This window comes from Elephantulus edwardii, unplaced genomic scaffold, assembly GCF_000299155.1.
Source record: "Elephantulus edwardii isolate Elephantulus edwardi_28Jun2011 unplaced genomic scaffold, EleEdw1.0 scaffold00058, whole genome shotgun sequence".
Taxonomy (NCBI): Eukaryota; Metazoa; Chordata; class Mammalia; order Macroscelidea; family Macroscelididae; genus Elephantulus; species Elephantulus edwardii.
This window is the reverse complement of record NW_006399808.1, coordinates 10053133-10066304: the sequence shown is the minus strand read 5'-3', so window position 1 is coordinate 10066304 and position 13172 is coordinate 10053133. Positions and strand designations below refer to the sequence as shown.

The following is a 13172-nucleotide window of genomic DNA, read 5'->3' as shown; positions in this document are numbered from 1 at the left end:
CTAATTCCTCAAATGTGAATAAAACTATGCTCTGTGTGGTATTTTACAATGAATATTAGACCAAGTGATTAATTAGTACAAGTAGGTATGAGAATGTGAGGGACCATGTTTAAATCTGTAGGACTGTGAATATTTTTAATGGGTCCATTTTCCCTATGAAGCATTAGACGAGGCTAGATTCAGCCATCTCCACATTACCCTTGCACGTTTTACAATGACTTTCCAATATTCCAAGCATAATGCCTTTTTATCAAGGACAGCCTTTCTTAACCACATGGCCAAAGAATGGGAAACTAAGTTTCACCACCCTTGCCTTGAAGGAGCACTTAAGCTACACTTTTTCTAAGATACATTTGTTCAGTCTGGGGATATACAGTACTCTTTTCCAACACTATTTAAAAACATTGTTTCTTCTTGTCACCCTTAGTCATCTTCCAACTTTAAAATAAATGTATAGCAAGTAATTAAAAAGACAATGTTTTAAACTGACATCTTTGGTCTTTTGTACTTTGGATAGTTACTTAACAGCAGATATCCCCAATGCAACATGTCTATTGAGTTCTTTTTTTTCTATTATAAAATTTTATTTATTATGATGTTATTGAGAATATGCATAGCAAAGTTTACACCAATTTAAAGTGCCATTTAGTGACATTGACTATACTCTGCAAATTGTGTAACCCATTCTCACCTCTCATTTTCTGAGTTGTTCTCCAATTAGCTTAAACTTACAGACAAGGTTTCTATCTAATCTTTTGACTTTCTATTGTCTATATGATCTCATATAGATAGGTCTGAAAACAGTATAATATTCAAGGCAGACATTTTTTACTAGTTAAGCTAAACTACTCTTTGGTTTTAAGAAAAAGTTAGGAAATGTTCTGAGTTAAGGTTTAAAAGTTATCTCCGGGTATAATTGCTGGGATTTATCTAACTTCTATGGCTTCAGAAATTCTGGATTCCATGAGAATTTATAATTATGTTGGGCAATTTCTCCCTTTTGATCAAAGTCTTCAGTAATGATAGCCAGGCATCATCAAGTTCTTCTGGTCTGTGGCAAAGTGATAATTAGTCACACATTACATTTCCTTCTCCTTTTCCTGACTTTCCTTTGTTGTTTCAAACAAACAGAAACCAATTGTAATATAAATTGACAGAACCTGTGTAAATTAGTTGAATGGAGTAAAAAATGGCTGCAGGATGGATTCGTAATTATTTTCTTTAAAAACATTTGTACACTTTGATATATGGAGGGCAGGATCTTGTATTATTTCTATGTTTTATAAGCATTACTGGGGAAAGGAATAAAAAATATCAATAAAATATTTTAACAAAAAGTTAAAATATAAATGAGTATCAGATGCTGTGGAGGGTATTGTTGTTGTTGTGGAGGGTATTAGGAGAAAGTTAGTAATTGAAGTAGAAGCAGATAAGCTGAAAAGAGCAACGATAAATAATTTTAGGTTAGTGGACCAGTAAGGGAGCTCTGGTGGCATAATCTGTAGAAAACTGCACTGTTAACTCAAAGTCTGAGCTTCTCTAGCAGTTTGAATCCATTATCAGCTCTGTAAAAGAAAGATGGGCAACTTCCTCCAGTGCAGCTTCCAGACTCAGAAACCCAGTGGAAGGTCAGCTATGAGGAAGTTATGACTCGATGACTGAGTTTTGAGTTTTTGAGTGGAGCAGTAAAAAAGAAGAATGTAAAGATACAAGTTAATAATAAATTGTTGTTGTTATGTGTCATCAAGTTGCTTATGACTCATAGCGACCCTATGTACAACAGCTCTGAAACCTGCTCTATCCTGTGCTAATATTGTTGTCTCTGACACACCTACTCCCATTACCCTAGTCACTGAGTCAAACCATCTCATTGAGGGTATTCCTCTCTCGCACTCTCCCTCCACCCTCCCAAGAATGATGTCCTTCTCCAAGGACTGGTCCCTCCTTGCAACATGCCCAAAGTATGTTAGACAGAGCTTCAGAATCTTTACCTCCAAGGTACAGCCTGGTTTCACCCTCTCCACAACAAACCTATTTGTTCTCTTAGCAGTCCATGTTTGTTCTCCTACCAGTTCAGTACTCTTCTCCAGCACCACAACTCAAAAGGCATCAATTCTCCTTCTGTTATCCCTAATCATTGTCCAGCTTTCTGATGCATAGCAAATAACTGCAAAGACTATCAAGAGGATCTAGGATATGGATCAAGGCAAAGTCAGGGGGTCTTGGGCAATAAGGAGGGAGGTAGTAAAAAGATCGGGAAAAACATTCTGATATTAACTCAGCTAACACTTACACACACACACACACATACACACCCCCTCAGGATTGGGAATTAGCAAAAAATAAATCTGGAGGGAGAAATGTTTGGCTAAACAGTTCAAGTTTAGAATTATCCTCCTTCAACACTAATTTAAATGCTGGACATTGACACTACTTGGATTTTCCCCTCAAGAGCAAAAATAGTTGAGTAAATTATTGCACATTCATTTGCTAAAATATTGTGTAGCTACTAAAAATCATAAACCCTTTGTGACATTATGGAAAAATACATAGTCATAATGAGATTTTTTTCATAGCAGCCCAGAAATTGTATATAGGATATAGATAATCTATATAGAATATATTAGAAAGTCAAGTGGATAAGGGAGAAAAACTTAAAAAGGTAGAAAACCTCAATGATAAGAGTGACTGATCCTCTGGTATAAATTTTTTTCTTTCTTAAATTTTTCTGAGGGATCTCTGGGAGCCTAGCTGCCAACCCAAGACAGGGGCTTCAAATCTACCAGCTGCTGTGTGGGAGAAAGATGGGGAATCTCCTCCCGTGTGATTTATAACCTATGCCCATCAACAAATGAATGGATAGAAAAAGTATGGTATATTCACACAATGGAATACTATGTGGCACTGAAAAAAGAAACTCATAAAATATACAACTTGGGGGACCCTAGAGGACATCATGCTAAGTGAAATATCTCAGTCACAAAAGGACAAATACTACATAATGTCACTGTTGTAAAATAGGACTGACATGTTTGTTGGGTGGAAACTAAGAAAAGGGGATAAATAATGAATACTGCATTGGAACAGATGAGGGAAAGAACTGTTTAAAAGGAATACATGATTAGGCATTACTTGTATGGCAACAATCCAGAATAAGAAGTGCATAGCAAAGTGGACTGGAGGGGAGAGCGAGGAAATTATGCAACAATGAATTAATATATATTTTTTTTAAAGTGAACTGGGGTGGGGAGGGTAGGGAGGAAAATGTACAACCATGAATGAATGAAAATCCAACTTTTCTTTAAGCTTTCATTTAAATCACAATTTTTTTTAAAAAAGGAAATCTACAGGAAGGACAGGTATGAATTTTGACTGGATAGCAATGAGTGACAGAGAAATCTTCCAAAATGGATCAGTTTTGTTGCAACAATAAATTTATTTTTCTTTGAAAAAGAGCCACTTGGCTATACAATGGTACAACCACCCTAGAAGGCAATTTGGCACTTCCTCAAAAAGCTGAACAGAAAAATTTCCTATGACCCAGCTATTCCATTGCTTGGAATATACCCCAAGAAATGAGAACTGAGGCTCAAATGGAAACTTGTACACCAATGTTCATAGCAGCATTATTCACCACTGCAAGAACATAGAAACAGCCCAGATGTCCAACCACAAATCAATGAATTTTGATTGTTGTGGTACATTCATACAGTGAAATAATACAAAGCATGCAAGAGCCATGATTTTGTAAATTACTACCTAATTTTGGAGGGACTGGAGAGCATTATGCTGAGTGAACTAACTCGGTCCCACATGGACAAATACTGTGTAAACCATATTATTATAGAATGAGTTGAGGATCCAAGGAGGTAGGGGGGGTGGAAATAGAGGGGTGAGGATGGAGGGACAGGGTATTAATCATAGGATTGTACTTCAGTGAGTGGGTGGGGTGAAGGAACCGGGAAGGATCTTTTGTGAAAAAGAATGTATTCAAATTTTGTAAATAAATCAGAATAAATAAATTTGTAAATAAATTAATGGAAGGACCCTAACTCTCTCTTCACTTCAGTCTAACCCAAGGCAGTATGTTAATATTTCTCAGCAGAGGGGTGGTCTCCATGGTATATCAAAATCATCTAGTGAATTCTTGTAATTATGAGGATCACCTCCATTACTTTTCTAAATCCTTCCTTCAAATTACCTTAAGATGCCTGAAGGTATTCTCTTTTGTACAAATTACTGCCACAAAATTGATGGGAATGGTACAAAGGCACCTGTAGACTCTAAAAAGAAAGACTGCTTCTGAGTCATTAATGTCTTACAGATAATCTGAAAGTTCTCCTAGTGGCAATAGTGCTCACACTGTCTCCAAAGAATACTCCCTTACACGAATGTCTGCTGTTTGAGACACTGGCAGAAACACTTAAGTGACAATATAAGTAGTAAGATGGAATTAAAAAACAAATCAGATTACTTAAAAAACCAAACCCAAAAAAACAACTCCCAAAACCAAAACTCCAAACTTACCCCAAAATAAAACTACACACACACACACACACACACACACACACCAAACCAAACTCAGGATCTTTTAAATCATAACACACAAAGCTCTTCCTCTGATCCTATTTAAGTTAAAATTATCTCAATTTCAAATTTGTGAATGCCATTTTCTGCTTAAGTTCCATTTTGCCCTATGACACGCTAACTGGGAAGTGTTCCCAGGGAATAAGTCAGACACATGTGGATGTCATATCTAATGTAATTTCTTATTTTAAGGGTCATAGTACTGTTTTTGTTCAGACATTCCTCTGGGTTGGATAGCCCTGGTGTACAAGTTGCCGTACAGCGGTCACTTGTGGTTGCTGTGAGGCTGAACACTGTGATACTGATGTGTCAAATGCGTTAATGGTTGGTTATCCAATGTGGACAGAGACTGGGGTGGAGTTCCCCAATTAAAACAAGCTTGGAAGGAGGAGTGGCAACCACTTCTGTAATAGCTTGCCTCCGGAAACCCTCCGAACCTGAAGAGAGGATGAAAGACACCCAAGAGTTGAGGACTCTCCTTCATAGGGTCGCTATGAGTAGCCTGTGACTCGACGGCACTTAACAACAATAACATCAACATAGAGAGAGATCAGCTGGCCCAGGGGACAGAAAGCAATGCTATCAAGCCAAAGGTGGGTGACTTTTAATCAGTGGCCCTCAGGCCTGTCTTTTATTGATTTTGTTCAGCCATTCCTCTAGGTCATATAGCCCTGGTGTACAAGTTGCTGTACCGCGGTCACTTGTGGTTGCTGTGAGGCTGAACACTGTGACACTGATGTGTCAAATGCATTAATGGTTGGTTACCCAAAGTGGACAGAGATTGGGGTGGAGTTCCCTGATTAAAACAAGCTTGGAAGGAGGAGTGGCATCCACTTCTGTAATAGCTTGCCTCCGGAAACCCTATGAACCTGGAGAGAGGATGAAAGAAACCCAAGCATGGAGGACTCTCCTTCATAGGGTTGCTATGAGTCACCTGCGACTCGACGGCACTTAACAACAACAGTACCTCCAATTACCACCTGCTTTTGCTGCTCTCAGTGTCTCTAATGTTGTGTTTTTAAATTGTCTTTAAATCATTTTAATTATTTATAATTGATAGTCTACTTCAGTATGATACTTCACCATTTCCAGAACTGAAAATCATTTTCATTTTAAAGGTCAAAATTTCCAAGCTTGTCTTGATTTATTTTGTTCCTCTAGGAAACATAGCTGGTTAGATTGAGGTTTCATTTAGAACCCAAATGCCTGCTGCTTTTTAAATATGTAACTTTCTAGAAAAGAATTTCATCAGGGATCTCTCCAGAGTACTGAAGAGCAATGATGTCAATCTGGAGACTTAGTCTTTATCCAGGCCATAGTCTTTGCAATTGCTTGCTATGCATCAAAGAGCTGGACAATGACTAAGGATGATAGGAAGAGAATTGATACCTTTGAGCTATGGTGCTGGAGAAGAGTATTGACTATACCATGGACTGCCAGGAGAACAGATTCACCCTAGAGAAGGTGGAACCAGACTGCTCCTTGGAAGCAAGGATTCTGAGGTTTGGTCTGACATACTTTGGACATGTTGCAAGGAGGGACAAGTCCTTAAAGAGGGACATCATTCTTGGAAGGGTGGAGAAACTTATAATGAGAGGAAGACCATCAATGAGATGGATTGATTCAGTGTCTGGGGTAATGAGGGTAGATGTGTCAGAGACAGTAAAGTTGGCACAGGTTAGAACAGGTTTCAGGGCTATTGCACATAGGGTTGCTATGAGTCACAAGCAACTCAACAGCATATAACAACAACAAAAGCATAATAGAACTTATTTCACAGGGCTATGTTGTTGTTGTGATGTGCCACTGAGTCAACTATGACTCATGGCAATCCTATGAACAGCTCCGAACCTTGCCCTGCCTGAGCCATCCTCACCACCTCGGACACACCTGACCCCATTACCACAGTCACTGTATCATTCTATCTCCTCCAGGGTCTTCTTCTGTGCTAACCCTCCATCATTCAGAGCAAGATGTTCTTCTCCATGAACTGTTCCCTCCAGTCCTTTTACATGCCCAAAGTATGAGACAGAGTTTCAAAACCCTTGCCTCCATGGAACAACCTGGTTTCACTCTTCCCAGGGCAGATCTGTTTGTTCTTTTGGAAGCCAATGATATTAGGACTGTAAGGAGGAATTAATTAGTTATAGCAGCTTACACTTTGGAAGAATTCAATAAATATTAGCTATTTTACTATTAAGGAGTTGGATGGTGTAATGGGTATGTTGAGCTGCTAACCAAAAATTCCAATCCACCATCAGCTTTGTAGGAAAAACACAGGCAGTCTTCTCTGTTTAAGATTCGTGGACTCATTAATCAGAGGAGGGCCGTCATGAGTGAGAAACAACATGAAGGTAGTAGGTTTGCTTTGATTTCTTTTATTATCATCAGACCTACCACAGCCAGTAATCTATAGAACACTTTTTCTCCCTGAATCCCAGGCCCTTTACAAGTCATTCTGCTGTTTCTGGAGAACTCCAACTTCTGCATCTAACTCAAGATCAAGATCCTTGACTCCTTGCAAACTACAACTCTGCTGGCATGGGTAGGCAGAGATCAAACTCACCTTTCTGGATGGTTTACAGACAATTGGAAGTAGTTCTTTGCCATCTCAAGCCTTTCTTGGTACTGAGCAGAGCCTTCAATCAGTCCCTTAAATAAACAAAAAACACTTGAAAGTCTCTCAGAACAATGCACCATTACATCTACCTTCTCACCAGCAACTTTCAGGGTGGCAGGGCATGACACGGAGTGTGCTGCTCAGGAATCAGGAAGGGCAAGTCTTAGCTCTTTTTTGGTCTTTAATGTACCTGTTTGGGCTTCAGCTTCTTCAAATGAGTGGTCAGAAGTAATGAGGTTTTTTTTTTAATTTTATTATTCTTTTTTGTGCATGTACCATCAAATCAGATCTGACTGGTACAGGAGGAAATTGTCCCTCCTTCTCTGGCAGAGCATCTGGTGGATTTGAACCGTGTACCTCTGGGATTGCAATACAGCTTCTTGCCACTAGGCCACCAGAGCTCCCCTGAGTTGTTTTTTTAAAATCTTATTTTCTTATTCTATCCAATTTAGAAGGTTTAGTGTTATTGTTGTTATGTGCTGTCCAGTCGACTGAGTCATAAAAAACAACTATGCCCTAACCTCACGATCTCTGCCATGTTGAAATCCACTGTTGCAATAATCACTGTGTCTATACAGCTCGTTGAGGGTCTTCCTCTCTTCCTCTGATCCTACCTTTCCCAGAATAACATCCTTTTCCAAGGACTGACCTCTCCTGACAATACACCCAAAATAAAAGAAGTGTCATCACCCTTGTCTCAAAGGAGCACTCTGGCTGCACTTCCTCTAAGACAGATTTGTTGATTCTTTTGGCAGTCTACGAAATATTCAATATCCTTCTCCAACACCATCATTCAAATGCACTGATTATTTTTCAGTCTTCCTTACTCATCGCTCAACTTTTAAGATGTATAAGAAGCTGAAAAAGTGGTGATTGGAAGGTTTACTACTATTTTGTAAAGTAACTTAATTATTTACCATTAAAATGTTATTAGGCATTATCATGCTGTTTCCAATTCATAGACACTTATATATATATTCAGTTACATATAAACAGAAAGACTGCCTCTTGTGCACCATCTTCTCAATTATAGCTGTTTGAGCCCAATATTGTACCCACTGTGCCAACTCATCTAATTGACAATTTACAATGTTTCAAGAAATATTGAGAAATATCTGTCACTGTTGACGATAGCCCTCTTCCATAGGTGACCTTCTAGGCTGTAAATGAATGGGAAGAGACGGCCCATCCTTCTCCCTTGGAGCAGCTGATGGGTTGGAACCACCAGAGGCTGGATCTTTGACTCAGCAGAGCAACCTCCATGGACTATGCCACCAGAGTTCCAAGCAGTGTATTAGCAGTATTATTTCACACATACTCAACAACACTGAATCACAACAGTATTAATTTCACACATACTCAATAACTGAATCACGACAGTATTAATTTTACACATACTCAATAACTGAATTACAACAATATTAATTGCACACATACTCAACAACATACTGAATGTCACTGATATCCTTTTTACATTGGTAAAGTTTTCATAATTGTCTTCAAATGTATCTTTACAAATAATGAAGATAAATATTTTAAGTCCACTGTTTCTCACAGTGTTTTTATCCATGCTTTTATTACTTTTATGTATTTGGTGACTTCACGTTTGTCTTACCAATTTATACACACTCCTCACTTGATATTAATTAAGTTTATCATTTAATACAATTATTAAAATACTGAAAACAATTCACAGGCACTTCCTAATTACAACTTCAAAGACCCTACATTGAAGACCCTTAAATTATCTTCTGGGTTATTTATTACTATATCTGTTGTTGTGTACTGTCAAATCAGAATTGACACATAGCTGGTCCTCCAGTGACTTTCAGAGGCAGTAAATCATATGGGAGGATAGGCTGGCCATCTTTCTCCCAAGAAGCAACTGGTGGATTTAAACAGTGTACCTTTGGGTTCGCAGGAGGATTCCCTACCACTAAGCCACCAGAGGATTTTAAACCTTTGGAGTGATCTTCCCTAAAATGGTCATTTAAAAAAACCATACAATTCTTACCTTAAAGTAATCGTTCTTTTTCAGACTGTCAAGGAAGCCAGCCCATAGTGGTGAAGTAGTAACACGAGATTTCTTGGAGTCAGAAAAGTGGGGGCTACTTCTGGAGCACAAAATCTCAAATCCATGGGCCTAAATGAAATAGTTAAAATTTTTATTAAAATAAAGAATCTTTTCTCTTTCCAGAGAGATATTTTTTCCTGCTGATTATAAAACAGAGAATTTAAACTTACTTCTTGTTTGCTTAAGAGAAAGTCTGATGACTAGTAGAAACTATACATGATATTGAGCACAATAATATCAAATGCTCAAAGGAAAGAACAACATCAAATGCTCATGAACTGAAATAATACCATCAAATGCTCAATGAATGGCAATTACTTCAGAGTCCTTTGATTGAAAGAATACACTTGAAGAAATTATAATAGATGGGTATGAAAAAAGAATTCAAACAGGGAGTTTCCTGGTCACTTCAAAGCAAACAGCTGCTACTAATGTCTAATATAGCCTTTCAGAAGTAATCTATGCACACAAGGAGCTCCTTTTGCCATTAAATGGTAGCATATACTCTTCTGTACTTTGCTTTTTTTACCACGTGCCTTCTAGAATATTTCTTACAAGCACATCAAACTTATCCACCTCATTTAAGAGACTGACATTAATTTATTTAACACTCTTCCTAGCAGACATGTAGGTATTTTCCTTTTTTGGTTACTGAAAACAATACTGTCAAATGGATCCGCATCTATTTATCTAGCTAGCTAGCTTAAGCATATGCAAAATATATAGTAGATAAATTTCTAGAAGTGAATGTGAAAGTATTTGTGCATATTTTTTTTATTTGTGTATTTTATGTTGACATTGCCAAATTGTTTTTTTAAGAGTTTGGACCAATATACAGTAAGAGAATATATTTTTTTCTCCATACTTGCTATACTAAACCAGTTTATAATCAAACTTTTTCATATTTACCAATCTAATAATAAAAAACCCTTTTAGTCTTTAGTCTTTTAGTTTTTAATCATATTTCTTTTATTAAAAGCAAGGTTCAACATTTTTCATATGTTTAAGTGAAAAGTCATTTGTATTTTCTGTCTTGGACTATCTATTCATGGCTTGTGACCATTTTTCTATTACTCTTACTATTATTGAACATTTTTCTACTAACCTATTTTTTTTTAAATTTTTATTATTTTGTGTGTCTGTGTACCGTCAAATCAGATCTGACTGGTACAGGAGGGGATTGTCCCTCCTTTCCCGGCAGAGCATCTGGTGGATTCGAACCATACGCCTCTGAGATTGCAGTGCAGCTTCTTGCCACTAGGCCACCAGAGCTCCCCTACTAACCTATTTTTTTGCATGCCAAGTAATAGGAACTCTTTGCATAATAGGGAAATGAGCTCTTTGTTATTTACACAGCCAACATAAGACTGCCTCAGATTAATACCTTTCGATTTTACTAAAATGGTCTTTCTTTTCCATGTACTGTGATTGACTTCCTACATTCAGCCTCTGAGAACCGTGGAGCACAATTGTACTGTGACACTCGTGGGATTGTCATGAGCTGGAATCTGATTTGACAGGGACTAGTTTCCTTTTCTATGCAGAAATGCTTAATTTTTACAAAGTAAAATTTACTCTTTTCTTTTTTAGCCACTGGTTTTAATTCATACTTTAAAAAAGTCTTCCGATTCAAATTATTAAAAAATTCTCTTCCATTTTCCTTCAATTTTTTTTATAGCTTTAACTTTTACACTTGACTATTTGAACCAAGGGGAATTTATTTTGGTAAACAGAGAAGGTGTGAGGATGTCAACTCTAATTTTTCAGATAGCTTCTCAGTTGCCCTAGACTCATTTACTCATCTACTTCTGATTTGGAACTTTACATTGTTGCATTCTCATAGAAATAAGGCATAATATTAGACTTTCTACTCTGTGCCATGAGATTGGTAATAACACTTCAACTGAATTTTAAAAGAGAACTTTTTGGTCCAACATTACCAATTTCATGCCCAATTCATGGGCTCGGTACTGGGGATGCGATGGAGGAAGTAGCTGGTATCCGCTCCGTCGGTCAGGCACAAACCTTTGTTGTGCTAACTGTGCATATAGGCATTTAGTGAAAGTCACCTGGGTATATAAGACAAAACACTTCAGTCTTCTCAAATATAAAATCTGAATACCATTTCATAGTTAAACACAGTAATAACTCCATTTATTTATATACAAAGAAGATTCAAATTGTTCACTTTGTACTTTTAAAAACAGTTTTACTGAGATATATTTCAAATACCACACAATTCATACTCTCTACTTATCTACCACTAGTTCCTACCATTTGTTCCATTATATGGTAATTTAGAGAAAAGACAAACAATAATCATTAATTCTCTAGAAGAAATAAAGTATTTTATAAAGAGGAAAAGAATTCCTTAAAATAGGGAAACTATGGTCAAAATTAGCTATGAAATTTGGGGCACAAAATGAGGAGTCAGGTCCCTTAAACAAAAGTCTACTGGAATGGAAAAGCAACAAAGTAAAAAGTGTATTAACTTGCTAGAAGCAAACAGAGTATATCTAATTTTTTCAAGTGAACAATTAAAATAATGTTTCATTTCTCTTTCCAGTGAGCAAAGAAATGACCAAGAGAAATATATTACCAAGGTCATTATTCGTGTATCAGGTAAGAATGTTTTGAAAACACGACAGGCTCGCAGATCAAAAGGGTCTCGCAAGTAAAAGGCCTGGACAGCTGCAGCCACCAATCTGGGGCGCTGCCTCAATACTGCTGCTATGCCCGCCGGAAGGAAGCAGTGGGCGCGATGAAGGGAGGCTTGGATTTTTTCTGGGTACCTGTGACAGACAACATTGCTTTAGTTTTATGTAAAAATAAAAAATGGTTTCATCATTCAGCGCTCCCCTTAACACCTCGCGCCATTTAATTACCCTCTGATGCGCTTATTCACAGCAGCTCGTATAGATTCTGAAGCCACAGTTTTTTCTGGGTGTGTGGAGATGATATCCAGGGCTTGGAGGATTGTTGGGACTGCAGTGGGTAACCAGGATACAGCTGCATGTTTCCTTGGTGCTGGAATAATACACAACTCTCCATGGTGGAAAAATACCTGCAAGATGACACATCTTATTTTCTTTTTTCCCCCCCTTAACTTTTCATTTTTATTTCAGTGAAATAAAAATTGGTTTGGTTTGCCAGTCAACAATTCACACATTTGACGACAGGGATGACAGTTCTCACACTGTAACTTCTTCCCTGTGTTTCCCCTTTCCATCAATCTTTTCCTGTCTCTTTCTGTCATCTGAGCTTTTTTTCTGCACAAATGCCACCTCTTTGGTCTTGTCTGATTCACTGTTGCAAGGATTATGCTCTTTCCTGGTCTTATTGATCATCTTACAGATTTGGCATTTGACTGAAAATTTAAGAGTCATGGAGAAAATGACGTGTTTTCATTTCCATACTTGTCTCTAGGAAAGGCACCTCTGAAAATTTTCTGATCTTGGGCGGGCATACTTACCCTATTAGTACTGTTATCAGGCTCCAACCATTTAGGAAGAAAATCAGCAGCTTCTATTAACAAGAATTCACCATCATTGTCTTCAATCCTAATGCAAACAAAGTTCCAATTTTATACATATTTGCTAGTATTAAAAACAAGTTTATTTCGAAATGCTTTATTCTGAGTGTGTAATATGTTGTACAGTTTGCTATAAGAAAACAAAAGGGTCAACAAACGAATGGATAGAGAAGCTGTGGTATATTCACACAATGGAATACTATGCTGCATTGAAAAACAAGGAACTCATTAAATATTATTCAAAATGGGTGAGCCTGGAGGACACTATGCTGAGTGAAATATCTCAGTCGCAAAAGGACAAATACTGCATGGTGCCACTGCTGTAAAATGGGACTGATATCAGGGTGGGGGTAAGACTG

General features: G+C 37.6%; 1 protein-coding gene across 2 annotated transcripts in view; it reads right to left on the bottom strand.

Moving 5' to 3' along the window:
- ECD (ecdysoneless homolog (Drosophila)) overlaps nucleotides 1–13172 on the bottom strand; it is a 39267-nt gene that overhangs the window by 14411 nt on the left and 11684 nt on the right. Inside the window, exons 3-8 of one of the 2 annotated variants that reach the window (XM_006887543.1) lie at nucleotides 12754–12841; nucleotides 12167–12345; nucleotides 11881–12073; nucleotides 11222–11350; nucleotides 9222–9350; nucleotides 7154–7239 (exon numbers count right to left, since the gene is read on the bottom strand). In XM_006887543.1, the coding sequence (XP_006887605.1) occupies nucleotides 7154–7239; nucleotides 9222–9350; nucleotides 11222–11350; nucleotides 11881–12073; nucleotides 12167–12345; nucleotides 12754–12841 (804 nt within the window). The remainder of the gene's footprint in view (nucleotides 1–7153; nucleotides 7240–9221; nucleotides 9351–11221; nucleotides 11351–11880; nucleotides 12074–12166; nucleotides 12346–12753; nucleotides 12842–13172) is intronic. The other variant, XM_006887544.1, reaches the window with a different exon arrangement.